The sequence below is a fragment of the Halichoerus grypus genome, chromosome X, assembly GCF_964656455.1.
Source record: "Halichoerus grypus chromosome X, mHalGry1.hap1.1, whole genome shotgun sequence".
In the NCBI taxonomy this organism is placed as follows: Eukaryota; Metazoa; Chordata; class Mammalia; order Carnivora; family Phocidae; genus Halichoerus; species Halichoerus grypus.
This window is the reverse complement of record NC_135727.1, coordinates 94,588,370-94,612,682: the sequence shown is the minus strand read 5'-3', so window position 1 is coordinate 94,612,682 and position 24,313 is coordinate 94,588,370. Positions and strand designations below refer to the sequence as shown.

At 44.0% G+C, this 24,313-nt stretch overlaps 1 protein-coding gene across 1 annotated transcript in view; it reads right to left on the bottom strand.

Moving 5' to 3' along the window:
- Nucleotides 1-1,365: 1,365 nt before the first annotated feature.
- Nucleotides 1,366-24,313, bottom strand: part of MAOB (monoamine oxidase B) — a 113,381-nt gene continuing 90,433 nt past the window's right edge. The window contains exons 6-15 of the mRNA XM_078065446.1: nucleotides 23,690-23,831; nucleotides 22,319-22,468; nucleotides 21,039-21,198; nucleotides 16,874-16,970; nucleotides 15,809-15,862; nucleotides 13,499-13,556; nucleotides 10,533-10,630; nucleotides 4,209-4,320; nucleotides 3,568-3,630; nucleotides 1,366-2,367 (exon numbers count right to left, since the gene is read on the bottom strand). Coding sequence (XP_077921572.1) covers nucleotides 2,215-2,367; nucleotides 3,568-3,630; nucleotides 4,209-4,320; nucleotides 10,533-10,630; nucleotides 13,499-13,556; nucleotides 15,809-15,862; nucleotides 16,874-16,970; nucleotides 21,039-21,198; nucleotides 22,319-22,468; nucleotides 23,690-23,831 — 1,087 coding nt within the window. The 3' untranslated portion in view covers nucleotides 1,366-2,214. The remainder of the gene's footprint in view (nucleotides 2,368-3,567; nucleotides 3,631-4,208; nucleotides 4,321-10,532; nucleotides 10,631-13,498; nucleotides 13,557-15,808; nucleotides 15,863-16,873; nucleotides 16,971-21,038; nucleotides 21,199-22,318; nucleotides 22,469-23,689; nucleotides 23,832-24,313) is intronic.

Here is a 24,313-nt window from a genome sequence, read left to right as displayed (position 1 = left end):
CTTGGGTTGTGTCCATGCCTTGGCTATTGTCAATAATGCTGCCGTGAACATGGGGGTGCAGATATCTCTTCAACATGGTGTTTTCATTTCATTTGGATATTTTCCCAGTAGTGCAATTGTTGGATCATATGGCAGTTCTATTTTTAATTTTTTGAGGAACCTCCATACTGTTCTCCATAGTGGCTGTACCAATTTGTATCCACCAAAGGTGCACAAAATTTCCCTTTCCTCCATAGCCTCACCAGTACTTGCTCTTTTTTGTTTGTTTTGAGAGCGCACATGTGCGTGAGTGCGTAGCGACGGGGGCGGGGAGGCAGAGGAGAGGGAGAGAGAGAATCTCAAGCAGGCTCCACCCTCAGCGCAGTTGTGGGGCTGGATTCCATGACCCTGAGATCACAACCCGCGTCAGATGCAAGAGCTGGATGCTTAACCAACTGACTGCCCAGGCATCCTCTTGTCTTTTTGATGGTAAGTCATTCTAACAGACGTGAGGTGATATCTCGCTGTGGTTTTGATGTGCATTTCCCTATTTGACTCTTTCTTAATGGATGTGTTGGGAGTTATTAATGTGACAAATTTGGTGGGGGGGATCTTTTTTGAAAGGAAACGTGCTCAAGAAGACATCTCTATGCCAAGTACATTACATTTTTAGGCAGATTCAAAAACCAAAATGGTTACATGCAAAGTCTTAGTGGGTTTTTGTTTAACCTCATTTAGTCTCTAAATTCCTATAAATTCATGAATGTAAATGTCACTGTAAAATCAGAAACTCTACACTATTAATAATCATGGAGATTTCTCAAACTGCATTTATGCTAAGAATAATAAGCTTCATTTTCTAAAGGAGAGTAGGAGAATGGTCATTTATGGATTTAAAATACATTCTGACAAAAACTGACCTTGGGAGGTGAGAGGTACGAATACTTTGAAATGATGATATTGTTTAAAAAATAGTTTAATTGGGATTTAATGGACTATGAAACTGTAGTTTTAAATTAATGAGTGTACCTAGTAAAAAGCTTTGCACTGATAAAAATATGAAAAGGCAACTGAAATATTATAATTATCTTAATAATTAAAGCATCTTATTAATATGTCAATTATTATGACAGGTCTTTTGAGGGGGGTGCAAGGAAGGAGCTCTGTCTTTTAGCATCCTTATCATATCATTATAAATCATTTACCAAGTGCTTGGACATGCATTGCCCATGATGGATCATGCAATCAAAATGCATGCATCATCCGGGTCTTCAAGGAAATTTTGACCAAAGGCTTTAAAGCCACAATTATATGCCTAATACTGGGTCTTGATCTGATCTGTCAAAACCTTGAAAGTCATTACCCAAAAAGAAAAGACAACAGACATCTGGTCATTCAACTTTATTTTTAATTGCCCAAATGCGTACTGACCTTTGTATCCAGACATAATGGAGGATACAAAAGGAAGAAAAGACAAGATTTCTATCCTCCAAGAAATTAAAATCTGCTGAAAACACACTGCACAAGACAGTAAGACTTGAGGATATATACTGAGTAGCACTGAGGAGCACCTAACAACTTAGTGCAGCATAAACCCACACAAAGGGACACCACTGGTGAGCATGGCAGGGAGTGGAAGAGGGTGATTGGGGCATACACCCTGGGGGATGGGAGAAGCAATGGACCTGTGTTCTAGTCCCCCAAATATCAGTGGCTTACTGTGGACCTTGGGCGATTAAGTTCCACCTCTCCTGGCCTTGGTTTGATCTATACTACAAGAGAAGGTGAAGACTAGATGTTCTCTAAGGCCCAGCTATAACAATACAGGATTCTAAGGGCAAGTGCGGAGAACTTGGACAAAGAGGATGTTACACATAAGAGAAAGGACCCACACAAAGCCACAGAGGTGGGGGAAAAACTAGTTTTTTGTGCATGGGCAAGGTGTGGCATGGGACAGCGAGGATCTTAAGAAGCCTGTTTAACTACTATAAAGATTCTGGGCGCAGTAAACGTGGAAATAGGCGAGAAAGAGCGTGAAGCCAGGTAAGGGACAATATGCAGGGTCAACTGGAAAAGGACATTCCATGTGTCCTATGGTCAGAAGTCTGACTTATCTTCATGCTCCCAACCTCATTCTATGGCCTTTATGACTTCTTGGAACCTCATTGCAACCCCTTCCTCAAACCCACACACCAGACAGAGTGAGAAGAAGGTGTAGCGACAGACGCCCCCTGTTTAGACCCGCACAAGTAGACCCCTTTTGTGGGCCAGGAAGCCAAGAGCAGTTGCTGAAAAGATGGCGGTCAATCCAATCAGCCTCATCAGGCCTGGCACGGAGGGCAAATGTCTCTCCAAGAAGGTCGTGGTAATGGGCTGTGCAGGGACATCCTGGGTTCAGAGAACATTCGGTGTCAGTACAGGGCTTACACACTTTGCTCCAGAAATTCTTTGTTTCCTCCAGTTCTTTGAACATGACCCACTCCTGCCCACCTCTAGGCCATTAAATATAATGTACCTGCTGCTCATGACACTCATCTCTGTTCCCCACTAGGCCCTTTCCTTTGCTAATTCTGACTCATCCTTCAAGTCTTAGTTTACAGGCTCCTGGGAGAGCCTTTCCTGTGCCCCCAGGCTAAGATGGCCTCTTCTTTTTACACTCTTGGCAAGTCTTCTTCATGACACTTGCACTTTCTGATTATCATCTGTTCTCCCCACATGTCGTTGCTCCGTGAAAGCACTGCTTAAGTACCCTTAGCATGGTGGCTGATGTGGAGTCGGTACACAGTAAATATTTGTTGAGTTGAATGAATCTGTGGTCCACTCAGACCCCAGTCCCATCTCTGACAGAAGCACTAAGGCAATGACTTGGACTGGCAGGGCTATTCTTTTGGACTTCACATTGATCAAAGAATAACTTTGACCTTTTTGACCCTTGTCCTCTGCAATGCATTTCACTCTATCCTCTGTGTGTCCTTCCTTCCAGTCAGGAAAACTTCCTGGGGTTTTATTACAAAAGTAACAGTGCATATATTGAAAATACTTTTCTAATCTGAATCTGTTCCATTTCATTCCACCCTTTGGTCCCTAGACAGGGGAGGCTGCCATACTTCTTTTCATTTCTTACCCACTGTTGGGAATCACCAGGTTAGAGATTTATTCAGAAAGCATTTATTGAGTTCTTAATATGTTCTAGAACTCTCTGACAAAAATTGTATTTTTCCTAATAATCTGCAATGGATGTGGCAGGCTACAAATTTATCAATTTCTTTTAAATCCTTCACCTCTGCCCTAACACATGGTATCTTTTTAAAGGGAGAGGGAGAGGGAGATTCTTAAGAAGGCTCCATGCCCAGCATGAGCTCAGCTCAGGGCTCGATCTCACAACCCTGAGATCTTGAGCTGAGCGGAAATCAAGGGTCAGAGGCTCAACCAACTGAGCCACCCAGGCACCCCCTCATTGTATCTTTTCAAACATGCATGAGTTGAATCACTTAGGGAAAGGTATATGAACATTATAAGTGGTTCTTTCTGCAAGTAATTGTTTTTAGAGAAAAGGGATTTAAATTCATGAAATAAAATATAACCTACCACAGACTCTGGTTCTGACTGCCAGATTTCATCCTCTGGGATCTTCCCCATGGCATGCAGGATCTGAAAAGAGTGTTTTGGTGAATTACAAAGGTGACACCATCTTTCTGCTGCTAATCTGCTCTTTAAATAAAGGACTAACTGATTGTCTCTTGGGATATCCATCAAAAACACCAGGGTAAAAGCCAACGTAGTCCATTCAATCTTTAAAAGGCTCTAAAAAGGTCTTTCAGCCATGACATAAGAAGCTCCAACCATTAGGCTCACCACAGATTTGAGTAGCTGTGAACATGCCTCAATAGGAATGAGATCATAGGGATTGTCAGGAAATATATAATGAATTCTGAGTCATAATAAAAACATTTTTGGTTCTATAATATTAGACCCGGGTGATCTCTCAAGTACACCCATAGGGATCTTTTGCCCCATGGTGTCTTTTTACTTTGGATGACACGATATTTTCATTATTACTTTAGGGTTAAGGTGTCTGTTGCACTTCAAGATACTGTTAAAATGGTGTCTCATGGGTCTTCAGATGGAGGTTACTGGAGAATCGGTCTCCAGGATCTCAGACACCTTTGACCTGCTTGTAGGACCCATGCGTTGCCTCCTCTCCCACAGCCCATGACCCGAGGCCCTACCTCTCGGGCTGCTCTCTCCCCAGCCTCCACGGCCCCCTCCATGTAACCACTCCAGTGCGTGGCAGTCTCGGTGCCTGCAAAATAAATCCTGCCCACGGGCTGTCGTAGAACCCTGGAAACAAAAGCAAAGAGGTCAAAGTGGTCAGTCTGACAGAGGCAGAGAAGAGCCCTCCCACAGAGACCAAGTCCGGTCGGTTTCCTCCGATACTAAGCATCGCGAGTACATGGACAATTCTGGAATAACGTTCACAGGTGCCTCCAGCTACTGCATGATCCTTGTCACAGACAAAGAATCAAAGCTGAGTTGTGCTCCCGCACCAAAAGCTTGCAGGTATAGGGGCTGATGTCAGTGGGGCATGTGTTTGCTTCGCCTACATGAAATGATGGACGATTTGGGCCCAGTCCTTTTATGGCTCACCAGCTCCAAGCAAGGTGACACCTACCCCAGTTCCCTACCTGGTTATTCCACCAATGAACTTGGCAAATCAATTCCTCTCACTGAGCTCTGGATTCCCCATCTCTTAGAGGACACTTCTCCATCAGTGACAGGTAACAAATCTGTGAGCCTGACTACGGCCATAAAACTACCCACTCACTAAGGCGCCTGGGTGACTGTTGATTGAGCGTCTGACTCTTGGTTTTGGCTCAGGTCATGATCTCAGGATTGTGAGATCGAGCCCCACATTGGGCTCTGTGCTCAGCTGGGAGTCTGCTTGTCTCCCTCTCCCTCTGCCCCTCCCCCTGTTCACTCTCTCTCTCAAATAAATCTTGAAGAAAAAACAAACAAAAAAAAACCCCTACCACTCAGAGCGCTTACCTCTACCTGTGTTAAGAGTTGTGCCGCATTAAATAACAGTTAATATTTATTGGGTGCCAAGTACTCTTCGAAGCCTTAATCCTCACCACAACCCTGTGAGGTCGGTGCTATGATTATCCCCATTTTGAAGATGAGAATATGGAGCTTCAGGGACTGTGACATTGTGATGCACTGCCGAGACCCCCCTCCAAGAATGAAGGATTTCTAGAAGTGCTACCAGAAGATGCCTTCGGGTGCTAGCCCCCTCTGGGGATTGCCTCTGCTGAAGAAAACTGCGTCACCTCGAGGTCCTGCCTTCTTCCAGAAGCAGGAGCATTCAACGACTGATCATCATGGGGTGGTAAGGACTTCTCCCTGCCTCGCTCCAACTTGGAACAACTGTTAAGGGCCATTCTAGCTCCAGAGCTCCCTATGGGCTCAGCTGAGGCCTTCACTGGAAGTCCATCACAGTCCAACTTCTCTGTTGTCCCTCTCTTGCTCCCTTCCTCTCACTTCCACAAGCACTGACACCAAAGGCTGTCTCGAGTACATATCCTGTATGCGAATCTGTGTTTCAGACTCTGCTTCCTGGGGAATCTAATCAGCAACAAAGACAGTCATTCACTCCAACTCATGGCTAGTAAGTGGCAGAGCTGAGACCTGAACCCAGGCCATTTGGCTCCAGCACCCATGGTCTTTTTTTTTTTTTAGATTTGTTTGTTTACTTGAGAAAGAGAGAGAGAGAGAACACAAGTCAGGGGAGGAACAGAGGGAGAGAATCCTCAAGCAGACTCCCCACTGAGTGTGGAGCCCTACATGAGGCTTGATCCCACGACCCATGAGATCATGACCTAAGCCTGAGCCGAAACCAAGAGTTGGACGCTTAACTGACTGAGTCACCCAGGCAACCCGTGCACCCAGTCTTAGCCACCTATACTTCTTCCCTCTTGAATTATTCAATCTTTTTAAAGAGCTCCACGACATACCTACTATTATCATTATCCCACCTTACACATGAGGAAATAGGCTTGAAGAAATGTGCGCTGACTTGCCAAGAGCCACACTGCTAGAAAATAGCAGAGCGAGGATTTGAATTAGGTCTACCAGATGTCACAGTCTCTGGTTTTTGTCCTCTGTGCTTTGCCTGGTGTATCATCATCACTAGTTAGCCAAGAGTGGCCATATGCTATACAAAGGGACAGAAGTGTACTGCACTTGGCTTCTAAGAGGGGTGGTTTGTTGTTACCCTGACAAAAATACCATAAAGGACGCACTGTTACCCTGTCATTATTCATCCTATCTCAGGTTTCCATTATATCAAGTAAGGGATGTGGAGGTCCAGAGTGAACACCCAAGCTCTATCTTGGTCAACACTGTACACCACCAAGCCTTTTATCAGAAAACCAAATGGGCTTGCTTGAATTGGTGGGTTTTCCTTCACTGGCCCTCACTGAAGCCATTAAGAATAAAAAGGGGGTAGAGGGGCACCTGGGTGGCTCAGTCGTTAAGCGTCTGCCTTCAGCTTGGGTCATGGTCCTGGGGTCCTGGGATCGAGCCCCACATCGGGCTCCCTGCTCAACGGGAAGCCTGCTTCTCCCTCTCCCTCTCCCCCTGCTTGCGTTCCCCCCCTCTCTGTGTCTCTGTCAAATAAATAAATAAAATCTTTAAAAAAATAAATAAATAAAGGGGTAGAAAGTAGAAGAGAAGAGATTATAGAATATTAAATGCTGCCAATAATACATGGAATAATCTGGAATGATCTGTAGCCAGAAGGGCCTGGAGAGCCTAAAGGTATTCAGGAAGGATTCCCTGCAAGAGAAGGTAAATTCGCTATCTCCAAGTTCATTAAACAATGTTGCTTTTTGCACAGGAGGAAACAGGCTTGCTTTAATGTCAAGGTCTCTGTTTTTATCCTCTATGCTTTGCCTCGTATATCATCATCAACATTATAAATGTTCACTTTTTTTTAAAGATTTTATTTATTTATTTATTTACTTATTTATTTAGAGTGCACGAGTGGGGGAAGGAGCACAGAGAGAGGGAGAGAGAGAATCTCAAGCAGACTCCACACCAAGCATGGAGCCTTATGTGGGGCTTGATCTCATGACCCTGAGATCACGACCTGAGGCAAAATGAAGATTTGGCGCTTAACCCACTGAGCCACCCAGGTGCCTGTGCATGTTCGTTTTTTTCAAATCAAGGGAACTAACACCAAACTGGAAACCTCTGGAAGCCCTGGCCAAATCCTAGAATTAAATATTGGATGAGAGAATAAACACTTAGAGAACTAGTCATGCAAACAACTGGAATTTAAAAATGTAAAAACTAAGAATTAATTTCAAACAGACAAAGATATTTTCCCTCTACTTGTCATGTGCAAATCTTCCCTTGCAGGAAAAAACACCCCACAGCTGGAGAAGAAAAATCCTTGCCTCTTCTTTTGCAGCTGAGTGAGCAGACAGTACATATTCACAAAAAGGGATATTTCCATGTACATTTCTCGTGGGTTGGTGGAGTAAAATATTTCTTTACGTGTTTTATTGCTTCATCACTACAATTCATTTTTCTGTCTACCCAGAAGTAAAATTCCTTAAGAAATGTGTTTATTTCTTTACTAATGTGCTGTCAACACTGTCCTTTGTCTTCATCTGGAAACAGAGCATTTTCTGTGTACTTCCAGGGCCCTGAAGGTAACACTCTTTGCAGTACCTCAAATGTCATGAACCTGACGGGTCAAGAGAAGCCCTGTGGCAGGTAATCCTTGCTGAGTCCGGGAGCTGTGTCACCAAGATATGCTGAGCCTTAGTTTCTACCCTCCAAATTGAAGCTGGTGACATGAAGCCTGATACATGTCCTTGGGAAGAAATAAGGATGAAAATAGGGCACTGCCGGGCGCCTGGGTGGCTCAGTTGGTTAAGCGACTGCCTTCGGCTCAGGTCATGATCCTGGAGTCCCGGGATCGAGTCCCACATCGGGCTCCCTGCTCGGCAGGGAGTCTGCTTCTCCCTCTGACCCTCTCATGCTCTCTCTGTCTCATTCTCTCTCTCAAATAAATAAATAAAATGTTTAAAAAAATATATAAAAAAAAAAAAGAAAGAAAATAGGGCACTGCCATGTCACCACCCAAGCCCGATACGATGGGGTTTATGTTGTTTCTGTCGTGTGGCCAGGGTCAGGCCCGTGTGGGTGAATCTCCTTTTTGCTCCCCACCATCCCGTGGCCCTATAGACATTTTCCTGCAACACCTTAGGAGATTGAGCATGAAACTTGACATTCCGTGGTCAGGAATCTATTCACACTGCAAAACCCAAAACCAAAAGTCATGCTCTGACTGGCCTTTCTTTGTTGAAAGGGTAAATTTTGTCTTCCTGAATCTGTTATATGAGGCAAAGGATCCTATTTACCTTTGTGATTCTCCATCAGAGAATCTCCATTCTCAATCCCCAATATGACCCAGAGCCCAGCCACGCAGAACTTTCCCCCAGACCTCCCACAAACTTGAAGGATTCCAAGTGTTTGCTCATAACGTTCCATCTGCCCAGGGTGCATTCTCCAATACCTTTCTCTGCCTTCTACACTCCTCAGGTGGTATGTGTATTATGAAGCTTTCTTCGATTTCTCTTGGCAAGGCTAGCCCGTCCCTCCCTGGGTCCCCATGGTATCTGTACGCCCGTCTATTAGAGTACTTACCACAGCACATTAGAGTCAATTTTCGCTGTTCTCTCTTCTCCCCATCCCCACCCCAGGCCCCAACACTGTCAGCTCCTTCACAGCACGGAGGAATTTTCTCGTTATGGATGTTTCCAGCACAGTGCCTGGCAAATGGTTGGCGCTTAGCCAATAAGTCCTGAATGAAGCAATTACTATGGACATACTCTATACTCAGCATATCCCAAAATGAACTTACTGACCCAGTAGCTAATCAGGTGGTGCTCTTTGGCCCCAGAATGTGACATTTTGCCATCCTCAGGAAGATAAGGAAAGTGTTCACCAAAGTCACTGTGTATCTTCTCACAAGCAGGTTTTAATCCTTCTTTGATTTTCATGGACAGATTGATCATCTGTTTAAATTCACTCGTACCTTCTTTTTATTGCATACTCCCAACAGGCTTTTCCTCACTACCCTACATGTCCTATCTTATTTAGATTGAGCTCTTGGCATTAAATTATTGTTTGGCTTAGTAATTACTACAATGGTCATAATAATTACTGCTAGATCATCAATCCATACCTTGTCGTTGTCATCAAACACAATTATCTAAACACCAGTGAGTCCTACTTGGACGGACAACGCTGTTAATGCTAAAAGCCATTGAATCTTGCGCTTTTGGTGAATTGTATGGTATGTGAATTGTATCTCAGAAAAAGTGTTAAAAAAAACTCCTGGGGCACCAGGGTGGCTCATTGGTTAAGCATCTAACTCTTGGTTTTGGCTCAGGTCATGATCTCAGGGTCGTGAGATCGAGCCCCGCGTGAGGCTCTGAGCTCAGCGTGGAGTCGGCTTGAGATTCTCCCTCTCTCCCTTTGCCCCTCCCCCCACTCACACTCTCTAAGTAAATAAATAAAATCAGTCTTTTAAAAAAAACCCTCATGTTGTCATGAACATACTGATTATTTTCCCTTGTATGCCATCTTGTGCTTTCTTATACACCTGCCAAGGAAAGTAAGGTCCAGAGAGAAGTGACCTGTCCAGAATGACAAAGTTGGTTATTGGTAGAATCAGGACTGTACCCAAGTCCCTGCACTCCCAGTCTAGAATTCATATTGAAGAACCAATATATGTCTGAAATAGAGCCTTATTATCCTGATGTTTTCAGAGATATGTCTTTGGGCAGGTCAGTGTCCTTCGTAATAAACTTCTAAGAAATTCTGACTTTAGGATTGCTTTTATTAATGCTGTATCCATGTTGGCACTTCTACAGTTCCATTTTTTAAAAGATTTATTTATTTATTTAAGAGAGAGAGCGCGCATGTGCACGAGTCGGGGGAGGGGCAGAGGGAGAGGGAGAATCTCAAGCTGACTCCGCACTGCGGCTCAATCCCACTACCCATGAGATCGTGACCTGAGCCAAAACCAAGAGTCCGAGGCTTAACCGACTGAGCCACCCAGGCACCCTGAGAGTTCCATTTTAAGGAAATTTTAGTGAGCTCTAACCTCAGTATAAAGATAATTCTTCTGACAATATAAGTGAACCCTCTATCTAAATTCCTATTCTTATGTGGCCACTTTCGTTGGTTATAGTGATTGGGATTGCTCCTTCAGAGGAATCCAGAGTGCAAGGCACACCATGGTGTGGAATTATAATGACTTCACCCAGGAGATTCACAAGATACAAAGGAAATTAGGGATATCTTTTCTTTCTTTTTCTTTCTTTCTTTCTTTCTCTCTCTCTCTTTCTCTCTCTCTCTCTCTCTTTCTTTCTTTCGTGTTTACAAGATAAAAAGGGAGAAGAGCTCCATGAACCCATTTAGAGGTCGGATTCAGGTTCAGGGAATTTCAGTGAGAGCTTAGCACACTTTTACTCTACCTTCCATATTGAGTCATGACCCCAGGAGGGAAGTAGGTGGTGTAGCAGCCCCCGGAGTACTGTTCCTCACACCAGTTCTTCTCTTCGTAATGCACCGGCTGCAAGACAGAAAGACAAAAGTTCAGAGGAGACTCAGACAAAGCTGTTTAGTCTAGAATAAATCAAACACAGCCTGGTGGGCATCATATTGAAGAACCAATATACATCTGAAAGAGAGCCTTATTATTAGCCTGATATTTTTAGAGATATGCCTTCGGGCAGGTAAATGTCCTTGGTAATAAACTCCGAAGACATTCTAACTGCAGAAAGTTCTCTCACTTGGTTCATTCATGTCTCAGGAAATGTTCATGAACTGCAATTGTCTCATTCCACATTTTAATTGGTCTTGCCTTTTAAAAAGTTATTAGTGCCTAATGGTTTCAAGACAAGTTTAAATAAGGATTTATGCTTACTGGAATGGCTGGAGCAGAGAAAACAGCAGAAAAACATGTCTATCAAAGAAAAAGGATGACCAGATTCATGTCTTTGGTGGAAGTGAGCTTCGCTAAGTAAGGGAAGCTAGATGGATGAATGAATGTATTCATGGGCTGTAGGCACTTCCATGGATGAGGGCACTTGCAAACAACTATTGGTCTGAAAGACGTGTTTTTCCCAGGAACAGGCAAAATATTGGCTGAGATTTTGCAAAGCTCGAGCCCTTTATTAAAATAACCAAAATAAGCTTTATCATTAAGTGTTATTTTGACACGAAAATCAACATAGCAAGTTTTAAGAGAAAAATGTCAGCTTAAAAAGAGATTTTGAAAAAATGTTTTGTCTAAAAAATAGGCAGTCCCATGTGGCATGTTGGATAGTCGTGTGTAATGCATCCTATTTATAGAGCACAAGGCCCTAGTTGAGGGGATGTCAGTGGGTCCGGTCGCTCGTGGTCTTGCCACATCTCATGCGCTCTCTGCATCTGAGGGCAACCACCACCTTGGGAGCACTCTTCTCTGGCTGTTTTCAGCCACTCAGAAGAGAGGGTGGGCTTTATCTTTCCTCTTTCCCTGCTCCCGGGGCTTGCTTCCTTCCACATAATGAACACCAAAACAAAAGGAAATCAAGTGTTCCTCTTCCTGCCAAGAGCAAACAAGGACATTGACCAGCTCATCTTTATCAGCAGCAATGACTCACCCACATTCTTCTTCGAAGAAAGAAACTTTCCCACATTAAACATGCTCAACTGTTGTTGGAATTTGAGAGCAACTACATTCCCTTCCAACTGGGGTTCCCCAAACAACCATCCCACAGGTCGTTGGAGGGATCTCAGTGACATATCACCTCAGCCTGAGTGCGTCTCAGGACGTTTACTTCGAGAAAGCCTGAGTATCTACCAGGGTGAAGTATCTGGACAGCATTTTAAAACAGAAAAACCAGTCATTTTTAATGGACGTGAAAGGATTTTTTTTTTTTTTTTTTGCATGTGTGTATTGATGGTTTTGCTACTTCACTCGCGCTACCCTTGAGCCTAGAGGCTATGCTTATATTTAAACTTTCGAGGGGCGCCTGGGTGGTTCAGTTGATTAAGCGCTGCCTTCGGCTCAGGTCATGATCTCAGGGTCCTGGAATCGAGCCCCGTGTCGGGCTCCCCACTCAGCAAGAGTCTGCTTCTCCCTCTCCCTCTGCTCCTCCCCTCACCCCTTCTCTCTCTCTCTCTCAAATAAATAAACTTGCTAAATGGTCTATGGAAGCACAAAAAAAATGAAGCAAAACACAATCTTCATTATTATTATTACACTTCTCTCCAAACCAATCAATCAGTCTCGTTCAAGGAACTCCAAAAATCCTCAAGAGCATGAGTTTCACCTACATCATGTGGGGGGCGAGGGGAGGGGGGGAAGGGGAATCTTGCTTTAAAAGAATGAACGAAAATGACAAACTGAAAAGCTACAACAACCTGAGTGGGAGGGCGCAAGGTGCTGTGAAGTTGAGCAAGATCAGTGTGGAAGAGGATTAAGCCATGTAGCTGCTCAACTAGGTCATGGTGTGCACTGCAGAGATTTGGATTTAAGAGGCTTAACAAGTTAAACAGTCTTAGCCCCCTCATTAGATTTTTCTCACTCTTTAACCGCTCATTTGTACATGGGTCTCCATTGTCTTCAAATGTTTTATGGATAACCGGATTTAATACTCGCTTTCAAAAGGTGATTTAATCCATGTTCAAACGTTACAAACCCCCGCGGTCTGGTGCATGTCGCGAGAACACCAATTCGTTGCTTTAAATATGGATGAGGGATGTGATTATGTCTACTGGTCAGGGGCGCATTGCGCCCTCTGGCGGTCACCAAATGCCCTTACCACACCGCCCCGTGATCCCCCCCATCCTGCCTTTCACCACCTGGGTGGGGTGGGGGCTACTACTTGTATAACTTGAAGATCGCAGGGTCCTCATCCTCAGGCTACTTCCGAAGGTGTCTGTGAAACTCGGCCGGCAGGGCTCCCCCTGAGCCAATATAATCGGCGTGTCTTCCCTGCACCCCTAATGTTCAAGGGTAAAACAAGAGAAAAGGGGATGTGCAGGAGAAGGACAGGCCACCCGATCTGTACGTCTGAGACAGTGCAGGGTGGGTGCTGGGGAATGCTTATACGCTAGTTTATGCAAACAAATGAGAACCTCAGCTTTTTATAGGATCGGAGAGAGAGAAAACTCTCTGCATTCCCATCCCGGCTGCTAGGATCCAGGATCTCCTGAGGAGTAGCATAAGCTCTGTTCTACCCCTCTGATGGAGGTGGGAGTGGCGTGGCCCAACGTCCTGCTCCAGGAAGAGTGCTGAACTCGGGGACAAGTGAGACATTGCCCGCAACACAACAGTGTTGTGGGATTCTTGAGCTATCAGAGAGAACGGGAGCTCTCTAGAACGCTACTTGCGTGAGCCTATCCCTCGTAGCCCCTTGAGGACAAAACCAGGGGGCTCTCTCCATCTTACTTGCAAAGCTTCTTGGGAGCCCAGAACTTTTGCATAGAGCTCACACAGTTTCTTCATCCTATGGCGGGGGGGTGGGGGGTGGAGAAAAAGACAAAAGGGCAAATGAAGAAAGGAAGGAAGTAAAAGACACCCAACCCTTCATCCAAAGACCCTGTGACCTACTGCTTCCGCTTGCCATTTCATTTTAATTTTTCAAAACAAGACCCTTTGTTCTATTTCAAATGTCTTAAGTCTATGTGGTCACCAACAATATGAAGGAAGAGAAAGTGATACATGGCCCGCATCACGGGGGGCTACCTGGCAATTTGGTCATTCATTCAAGAAAACACTGTGTACCTCGTAAGTGTCGGTCTGCGAAGTGCTAGAGATTCTGGGGAATCCTTGCTTCCCCTCTTCCTCTCTCTCACCGCCCCACGGCCAGGCAATGGGCAGAGTGGAAAGAGGAAGGGGCAGGAAAAGCCTTGAATTCTGCTTCTGCCTCTCAAATACTAGGAGACCCTGAGCAGGTTACTGAAGCTCTCTGCGCTTTAGTTTTATTAACAAACTGGCATGATTTTTTTTTCCATGCTGTAAAACAGTGTGGTCCTCAGACCACCACCAGCTGCAGCTGCAGCAATGTCACCCGGGGAACTTGTTAGAAGTGCAAGTTCTCAGGCCCCAGCCCAGACCTGCTGATTCAGAAACAGCAGTGGCAGGCAGAGCTGCGCTTTCCCAAAGTTTCCAGATGATTCTCAGGTTTGAGAACCACTGATGCACAGCATAGAAAGTTATATGTTTTATAATAACTGGGACATAATAGATGCTCAATAAAGAGCTGGGACATAATAGATGCCCAATAAAGAACTGGGACATATTAGATGCTCAATAAAGAACTGGGACACAATAGACGTTCAATAAATGGTGGCTCTTAAGAAATTTAGTTTCACGGGGGAGTTGGACATTAGCCAATAGTCAGACAATTATTAGTTGGGGTGTGAGATTATAGTTAACTTCAAGCTACTTCAAGTCTGATTTTTACAGAATTTAGAGTCAGGCAATGATTTTTAAAAGTTATTAAAACCTACGAGGGAAAGACTGATTATTCAATAAAATGGCACTGGGACAAAGAGCTACCCATGAATGAAACAAAGTCGACCTCCTATGTGACTTCTTACACCAACATGTATTTCGGAGGATCAAAGGTCTTCAATGTAATAGATGAAACCAGAAAAGTAATCGGAAAATGAGTGATTTTTAAAATAATCTTGGAATAGAAAAGTATTTTCAGCATATGTGAGACCATCCCGAAGGCATGATTTTAAAAACTGATAAATTTAACTTCATAAAAAGTTAATCTTTTCTTATAGTATAAAACACATAAGCCATAAACATGATCAAAAGCTAAACGGGGAAAAGCTTTGTTGCAGGCACTGGAGATCGGGCAGTGGACCAGCCAGACAAAACCTCCTACCTTCATGGATCTTGATATTTCAGTGGCGATTTTTTATTTTTTATTTATTTATTTTGTTTAGGTGAGTGGCCCGGTCAGACCTCCATTCCCCGGGCCAAGCGCAGCGGTGACATTAGTCACAGAGAAGCAGGATAATGGAGGGGAAGGAACGCGCCATAATGTAATTCAGAGGCTCGGAGTTGGTAAATATGCATGAGAGGTGGTGTGGGAATAATAATTGCCAGTGGTGAATATTAACTGCTGGAAGAAAGTGCCACCTCCAGAGAAACTCGTCCCTCTGTCCCTATAATCTGTAATTGTTATGCATCACTCATGCAGGATATACACAGATTGCCCTGCCTCGCAGTCATTTGTCTACCTGGTTACCTCCTTCCCCAGTACGTCTTCAGCCCCTGGGCTATGTCCATTTTTGTATTCCATAGAGCTCCTCGCATGGTATCTTATGTACAATAAACTCAAAAAATATTAATTTGACGGGGCGCCTGGGTGGCTCAATTGGTTAAGCCACTGCCTTAGGCTCAGGTCATGATCCTGGAGTCCCCGGATCGAGTCCTGCATCGGGCTCCCTGCTCAGCGGGGAGCCTGCTTCTCCCTCTGACCCTCCCCCCTCTCATGCTCTCTCTCTCTATCTCATTCTCGCTCTCTCAAATAAATAAATAAAATCTTTTAAAAAAATATTAATTTGAACACTCGGTTAAGTCATTGGCTGTGCCTCCCTACTAGACTTATCGCTGACGCGTAGCACTGGGAATATGCCTATAGTTAGGCAGTCTTCAAATGAAAAAGTTAAATAAAATGTAAAGGCAGGCAAGTAGGCAGAAAAGAAGGAAGGAAGAGAGAAGAGGCACTTGGTTCCGTACCTTTCATCTTTGGTAAGACGTGCCAGTTTTCGGGCTTTGTGGGCAAGGATAAATCTAAAACATACAAATAAGAAAAAGGAGGGAAATTAATGGCTGCTTTCATCCTGGCCCCAATTCTATAGCTACACATGTGCCCAGAGAGCAAATGGAAGTCAACCAGAAGAAACAAATGACATACTAGTTTATTGTTCCATGTTTCACTGTTCACGTGCTACATTCTTGACACTGACAAGCACCTTCAGCTTCAGCGATTGAGGGACGAAACACAGATGACCGGCCATAATTTCTGCCCAAGACAATATGATGATTGACCTGCCTCCCCCCACATGGCTGATGGCCGACAAGAATGAGCCCTTGAGCTCAAACGCTCACCTAAGGTCATCCAGCCCTTGCTCTTTGGTTCTGTCTCACGAGGGTGTCTCTCTAGCGTCCAGCCTTCTCAAATCTGCCTCCATCTAGCCCTATGATTGCCTTCAACTTCACAACTGGCTTTGATCTCCCTGTCGTCACCTGGGGCTCTCTCGAAAATACGTTTGTATGTATCTATCTTAGGGCTCATCTCAATTTTGGCTGCTTCAGGTAACCACCAATCTGGGCCAGGTTCTGACCCCCAAGACTTCCCCAGTCTGTGCTGAGCACTGGGCCGGCCTCGGCTCCTCTCTAGCGGCTCAGAAAAATCTCAGTATCCCACATAATTACCACTGATGCCCATACAGGAGCCACAAGAAGCCCCTTTAGTAAAACACCCTAAGTCATCTTTATATTATACTTTCACAAAAGATAGCTCACCAAAATATATCTACCCTCAGCACGAAATATGAAGCAGAAAATGGATATAACAAATTTTAAAATGTTATTGGTATTCTACTTCCTTTCTAAATATTTATCCATTGGAACATGTAATTTTTTTAAAGGCATTAAGAATTTTTCTACTGCCAGATTTGGAGATTTTTACCCATTGGGTAAAAAAAAAATAATTAACAAAATTTAGGGCACATTTATTAACAGTACTGGAATATTCTGTCAACACCAAAGAGCACCCGCACCACCGTAAGCACGCCTTACCCCATTATGGCGGCACAGTTGCCATCAGGTTTGGTATCGTCCAACGTGTAGGCAATTGGAGCTTCCTCTCCTTCAATGATCATGGTTCCACAGTAATCTTGGAAAAGAGCAAAATGGAAAAAGATATTCATCACCTTATCAAACTACCCAAAATAGCTACTGTGAAGCACACATTTTCAATTTAGGAGCCCGAAGGCCAAGTACAAGATGTTATACTCTAAATAATGAAGGCAAACCAAACTGATGTCAAAAAGAAGGGTGAGTAGCCAACATTTTGTGAAAAATCAAACCGTAGATGCCTCTTTGCACAGAATAAAGCAATGTGATGTTATGAATTAATCCAGGCCACAATTCAATAAAATCTTGTCTTCCCTGTCATTAAGACTTGTGTCCCGGGACAGCTGGGTGGCTCGCTGGTTAGGCGTCTGCCTTCGGCTCAGGTCGTGAGCCCTTGCTCAGCAGGGAGCCTGCTTCTCCCTCTGCATGCCGCCCCCCGCCCCCAGCTTGTACTCTCTGTCTCTCTGACAAATAAATAAATAAAATCTTAAAAAAAAAGACTTGTGCCCCATCTTGCTTCCTCTTTCATAAGAAATCAGATAAAACCAAAGATGTGTAAAAAAAAAAAATACTAGTCCATTATTGTAAAATAGAAGGGACTGAATGTTCACTTTTTATGAGGAACCACTTAGACTAAGCCAACTAGTTCTCGTTTTTTCTGGAGACAGGGCAGAGAGGACATGGGTAACCAGCCTCCACAGAGTTCCAAACCCTCATTCGTTACATGATCTCCAGAACAACTCCAGAAATAATGTCAGCTCATTCTGGTCCAAAGTGCTTCTCTCATTCCCCTCCATCATTCTCTCGCAAATTTGAGGTTGTTTGAACAAAGTTATGGTGGAGGACTCTGGAACAAATGTTGTCTAGAAAATCCGATGAGAGGGTTTCAAAAGGAGGAAGAAAGAACAGAGAACTTTGAGGGTATTGCACCACCCTCACCCTGTGTGTGAGCAGACACACCTGAAGGTTTTTTGTTTTTTTTTTACCTGCACTTGCTTCTCTCTCTCTCTTCCACATTCCCTTCACTGTGCACCCGTAAGAATCAATGTCCCAGCCAGCCGCTGCATTGAGGGCTGCTTGCATGCCCCTCAAGTGTGCAGGGACCGGAAAAATGTTGAGAGAAACTGAAGTATGGGAAGAAGAAATGTCTTAAGTCTACCCAAGAACTCAAGAAGACTTAAGGATACAAGAGAAATAGCCAAGGAATCGTCTGTTATAAGAAGACAAGAAAGAAGAGATGAAAAGAGAGCGTGCACACTGATGGTGTGGGGTCAGCTAGACTGGACAGAGAACTAGTGGGGGACACTGAATGGAGGCTGTCCTGAATGGAGGCCTTGCTTTCTGGATGGCGTGGGTCCTTAGACACTTTCTTCCGAGAGCAACACTGGCCTCCGAGCCATGCAAGCACACTGGGCATGAGTGAAGGAAAAAGGGGCAGAGAGAGAAGTCACGTTCGTGCTGGGACAAACTGTGCGGCATCAGTGACATTTCTATCACTTGTAGGGAGACCACTCAGGAGTCCCATCCATGAACACCGGACTTCCGGTCAGCTTGGTCAGGCCTCACTCTTAAAAAGGAAGGGACGGTCAAGGACATCTAGACATTTAAGGAAGTCCTTTAACCAGAGACGCAGCAAGAAAAGCAGAAATAAACTAACAGTCAAGGACTGCAACACACTACTTGCAAAATATTTGCAACACATACAGAAAAAAATTAACAAGCAAAGGATAAATAGGTAATTTACAAAATAATTTGATATAGCCTCAAGCCTTCTTAATGGTTAAAATTAACAAATTCTAGATAAATGGGATATTTTCCTCTGCTGATTGGTAAAGTTTAAAATATTAGTAGTAAAATATTATTAGTTGGCAAGGACGTTGGGAGGACAGGAACTCTTTTTTTTTTTTTAATTTTATTATGTTATGTTAGTCACCATACAATACATTATTAGTTTTTGATGTGGTGATCCACAACCCATTGTTTTCGTATAACACCCAGTGCTCCACGCAGTACGTGCCCTCCTTAATACCCATCACCGGGCTAACCCATCCTCCCTCCCCCCTCCCCTCTAAAACCCTGTTTGTTTCTCAGAGTCCATAGTCTCTCATGGTTCGTCTCTCCCTCCAATTCCCCCCCCTTCATTCTTCCCTTCCTTCCCCTAATGTCCTCCATGCTATTCCTTATGTTCCACGAATAAGTGAAACCATATGATAACTGACTTTCTCTGCTTGACTTATTTCACTTAGCATAATCTCCTCCAGAACTCTTAACAAAAATTTCAAAGGTCTACCCATGTCAATTGCCTTCAAAATTCCACTTTTACAAATGTATCAAAAGGAAATGCTCCTATACAGATTTGCAGAGCTATATGAAGAATACAGTTTACTGCAGCATCGTGCGTAATAATAGCAAAAACTTGGAAACAGTCGAAATGCCTATCAACAGCAGACCTATGTGGTAAATTCTGATGGAGCCACACAATGAAATACTCTTTATTCAGTTGTTGAAATGAGGTAGATTTAAATGCACTGATGTGGAGACACTTCTATGGTTCATTGTTAACCAAAAAGAGTGAATTTCAGTACAGTATGTATCTTGTTTTAAAAAAATATGCTTTTGGAAAAATGTGTAACATTTACTTAAAATTATATTTGCTTATAAATGTTACACACATTCTTTAATATATACTCAAAGTGTATATATATTTCAATATATATGTATACATATATTTAAAGTATTACCTGTGCATATGATAAATTTCTTTTTTTTTGAAGATTTATTTATTTGAGAGAGAGAGGAGGGGCAGAGGGAGAGGGGACAGAATCTCAAGCAGACTCCCCATTGAGTGTGGAGCCCAACATGGGCCTCGATCCCACGACCCTGAAATCATGACCTGAGCTGAAACCAAGAGTCAGACGCTTAACGGACTCAGCCACCCAGGCGCCCTGCATATGATAAATTTCTAAAGATAAACAACTTAAATTTTTCGTAGTTGTTCCCTAAGGGGAGGATATGCCAGGACACACGCCATAGGAGAGGGATATTTTTCACTTTTATTTTTTTGTACATTTTATAGGGAACACATTTACTTCTGCAATTTTTTTAAAAGCAGGTATTGCTTCTGTCATTTTATTTTTTATTTTTAAAATTTTTTAAAGATTTTATTTATTTATTTGAGAGAGAGAGACAGAGAACGAGCAGGGGGAAGGGCAGAGGGAGAGGGAGAAGCAGGCTCTCCTCTGAGCAGGGAGCCCGACGCAGGGCTCGATCCCAGGACCCTGGGATCATGACCTGAGCCGAAGGCAGACGCTTAACCGACTAGGCCACCCAGGCGCCCCATGCTAGCCACGTTTAAGTGTTCGATACCCACATGTGCCTAGTGGCTGTTGTACTGGACAGAGCATCTCTAGAACATTTCCACTGTTGTGGAATCGAGCACTTCGTGGGCATCCCTAGAACGTGCCAGCCTGCACAGTAGCACACCTGTTGAATATACATGAATGAATGAATCAGCTTAACTTAATACAGTAGAATCTCAACACGAATGAGAGATCGCCTGGAAATTTTCAGAATCCCTACTTTTGTGAATGGCTCATCCTTCAAAAAACTGTATTAGAAAGTGAGAATAAGGGGCGCCTGGGTGGCTCAGTCGTTAAGCGTCTGCCTTTGGCTCAGGTCGTGATCTCAGGGTCCTGGGATAGAGCCCCGAGTCGGGCTCCCTGCTCTGCTGGAAGCCTGCTTCTCCCTCTCCCACTCCCCCTGCTTGTGTTCCCTCTCTCACTGTGTCTCTCTCTGTCAAATAAATAAATAAAATCTTTAAAAAAAAGAAAGTGAGAATAACTATTTTCACAAGATTTTATGGCAGGATAAAACAAGTCTTTATAGTAAACTATGAAAAGAATCAGTCATAGTTCAAGGGAGTTTGTGCCAATATATTTTATATATATTGGCACAAATATATATTTTATTGGCACAATATATTTTATTGGCTAGAACGGTACTCAGCACCTGGACTAGTAGTGTTTTATGCCCAGCATTCTAATAAAACCAGTTACATGCAAATACATGTCTTTGCACCAAGTTTCTTGGACCTTCTGATAATACTCACCCTTCTTCCTCCAGAAGGGCTCTTTATAATAAACCATACACTTGATGACAGAACCCAAAGGCACACGAGTGATCAGCTGGTTTCTCATCATTGGCAGAGGGGGATTGAAATGAATCTTCATGCCCAGAATAGGAGGAACAGCGCTAATCACATACTTAGCCTGGAAGAAAAATGACCTGCTTAAACATTATTCGTGGGTTGTTGTTTTTTTTCCTAATGTTTCTCCTTCATTTTAACCTTGGCCCCCTTGGAATGTTTTTTTTTTTTTTTCCAAAGATTTTATTTGTAAGTAATCTCTACACCCAACATGGGGCTCGAACTCACAACCCTGAGGTCAAGAGTCACACGCTCCACTGCCTGAGCCAGCCGGGCATCCCTCGAGTGTCTTCTTAACAGAAAAATGGGAAGAATCGTGCTAAAACCAAAATTAGCCCTTATTGTTCCCTAGTTCAAATCCTCCCATGACTTTCCATCACACTTGGAGTCAAAGCCAAGTTCCTTACATTCACCTCCAAGGCCCTATATAGAAATGGACCCTTGTTACAGCACTGATCTCATCTTCTGTTATTCTTCCCCTCATTCCTTTAATTCTGCCATTTGACCACCTTGCTGTTCCTTCATCATGTTGGGCCTGCTTCTACCTCAGGGCCTTTGCATTGGCTGTTCTACTTGGAATGCTCTTCCCTCGAAGGACCACATCACATGGTTCAACCCCTCATCTTTTTTGGTTCTGTGCTAAAATATCACCTTCTGATTGAGGCCTTCCCCCACGACCTTATTTAAAATTGCATGACCAATCCCCTTACCCCCCACCCTTCTGGTACACTCTCTCCTCCTTCCCTGATTGATTTTCTTCCATAGTACTTACCACCATCTGGGATACTTTATATCTTAACCATATACTTAATTATGGCCTTTCTCCTTCACTAGAATGTAAGCCACATGAGGGCAGAGAATTTTATCTGCTTTGTTCTCTGCTGTGTTCCCAACTCCTAGAATAATGCCAGACACATAGGAAGCACTTGATATTTATTCAGTAAATATTTTCTTTGGTATCTAATTACATAGGAGCCCAATACAGAGGCTTGATAATGTATAATTTTACAAATCTGCCCTCTCCCCAAATATTCTGGTTCTCTTTTCCCTTCTTTCAGACAGAGGTAGCTTTTTCACCTTTGGCAAAGCATTGTCTATGAAGTCTGGAACATTCTTGGCTTTATTTAAGCTTTGATTATCTATGGGATTCTGGCCACCTCCCCTAGTTTAAGGCTTTTGGTTACCTCATACACCTCATGGTTGAGGGTCTCCACAAGGACATTTTCTCCTGTCTGGTCAATGTGGGTCACGGGCCTCTCCAGCTTCACTTGGTCGCCAAGGAGGTCCATTATCCGCTCACTCACTTGCCCAGATCCGCCCACAAATTTCCTCTCCTGGAAAGAAAGGAGGACTCAAGAGATGGGTAGGAAATATAGGAACGGGTTTCAATGATTCAGTTGTGAGTTCTTCTCACATCTCTCTGTGAGATGTATAAATTGCATTTTGCTGTTGCGAATCATGTCTTCGACCACTGTTTTCTAACTAGTGATTGCTGGCTTTTGACAAAATTACAGGCTTTCTAGCCAGGTGACTGTTAGGCCATGCTCTTGTGGATTCCCAGGCTCCACCCTCTGCTGGACATCCTCAGCCTGACCCCCATGTCCTACCTGCCCGGCCGCTACCCCTGCTTCATGTCCCATCTAGATCCTTCTGTTGGGTTGCTGGGTCCAGTGAAGTCCCACCTGCAGCTGGACTACCACTTGCCTGAGCACACCTAAGCCTGTTTTTCCATTCCTTGTTACTCAGGCTGAGAACCTCCCTGGCCTACCCACCCCCAGGCCACCCTCCTCTCTGTTGCAGGCTGCCCATCTCATCCTGGGTCACAAGCCTGTTGCTTCTGAATATTCTGCATGGCTGGGCACACGGTTGAGCTGACTGCCTTCCTCTAAATTTTCAGTTCAGGTAATTTTGTAAAAGATTATTTCAAATAGGTCTGAGAAGAATGAGAGGGAGAGAGAGAGAAGAGGAGAAAGACGAAGAGAAGAAGGAGGGGGAGAGGGAGGAGGAGCAGGGGGGAGAATGAGAAAGGGGAAAGGAAGGAAAATGACCAGCAAGCAGATTACTTAAGATCTCAACTTCACTTCCTACTAGGCCTAGCACAGAGCTTTATACAATGCTGGGGCTCAGGAAACAATGAATGAATGAATGAAAGCATGAGTGAATGGATTTTGTGTGGAATGTGTGTGTTTGAAATTGAAAATGCGTTTCTGACTTTCCTTTCTGAGCTTTCCAAGAAGTGCTCAAGCTATGTTCATTGGATGGTCTCCTACAAACTTCCTGGATAATAATCAGATGCATATCCAAATGGAAAATGGCAGAAGTATGTAGTGAGGTAGCGAGGTACATCTTAAAGCCCCATTGGCGGCCGGGTTCTCACGTTGGGTCCCTAACAACAGACTGTCCTTCACAAAACCACTTGGGGCTGCCATCATAAAGTTCTGAAGTCCACAAGCCTGCCTCCTGCCTCATCCATTAATGACTGAAGAAGGAGGATGCCAATTTTTTATTTAGGCATGGTGGTCTTCTGTTGGAACAGTGTGGGGATGGATGAGTACCTGCCCTCCATTGGTTGTTGAGATGATCCTGGTCGTGCCCCCACACTGCTTCACATACCACAGGAACCAGAGTGCAGAGACCTCATGGGTCTCTGCAGTGACACACAGGTTCACGAAGAGAGTGGCAAGCTGCTTGGCAGATCTGCTCGGGAAGAAACGCGAGCACAATTAACAAATGTGGGAGGGCATGTTCTTCATACTGTGGACATTATTCAAGCATTACATTTACTTGGCTAACTTCAGCACAGTTTGGCAAGTGGCAGAAAATTGTCACTAGTACTAGAATCCATGATTCTAGAATCCAGTATTAGAAAACATGACATCCGAGCCTGTGGGAATGAGATTTATGTTCCCCTTCACCCAAACAGCTTACTCAGGATCAGCCTGTATTCCGTATTCTGTGGTATCATGATTTCTCTCCATATGCCTGCTCCTCGTCCTGTGATCCCCATCTCCGTAAAAGGCATCACCATTCACCCGACTGCTAAGGCCAACACTCTAGAAATCAACCTTAATTTCTCTCTTTCCCTCACTCTCCCCCCAAGCCCAACTCATCAGGGAGTCCCACTGTCTCTCACCACATCACCCTGCCATCACCACCACCAACGCAGCGTCATCTTTTGT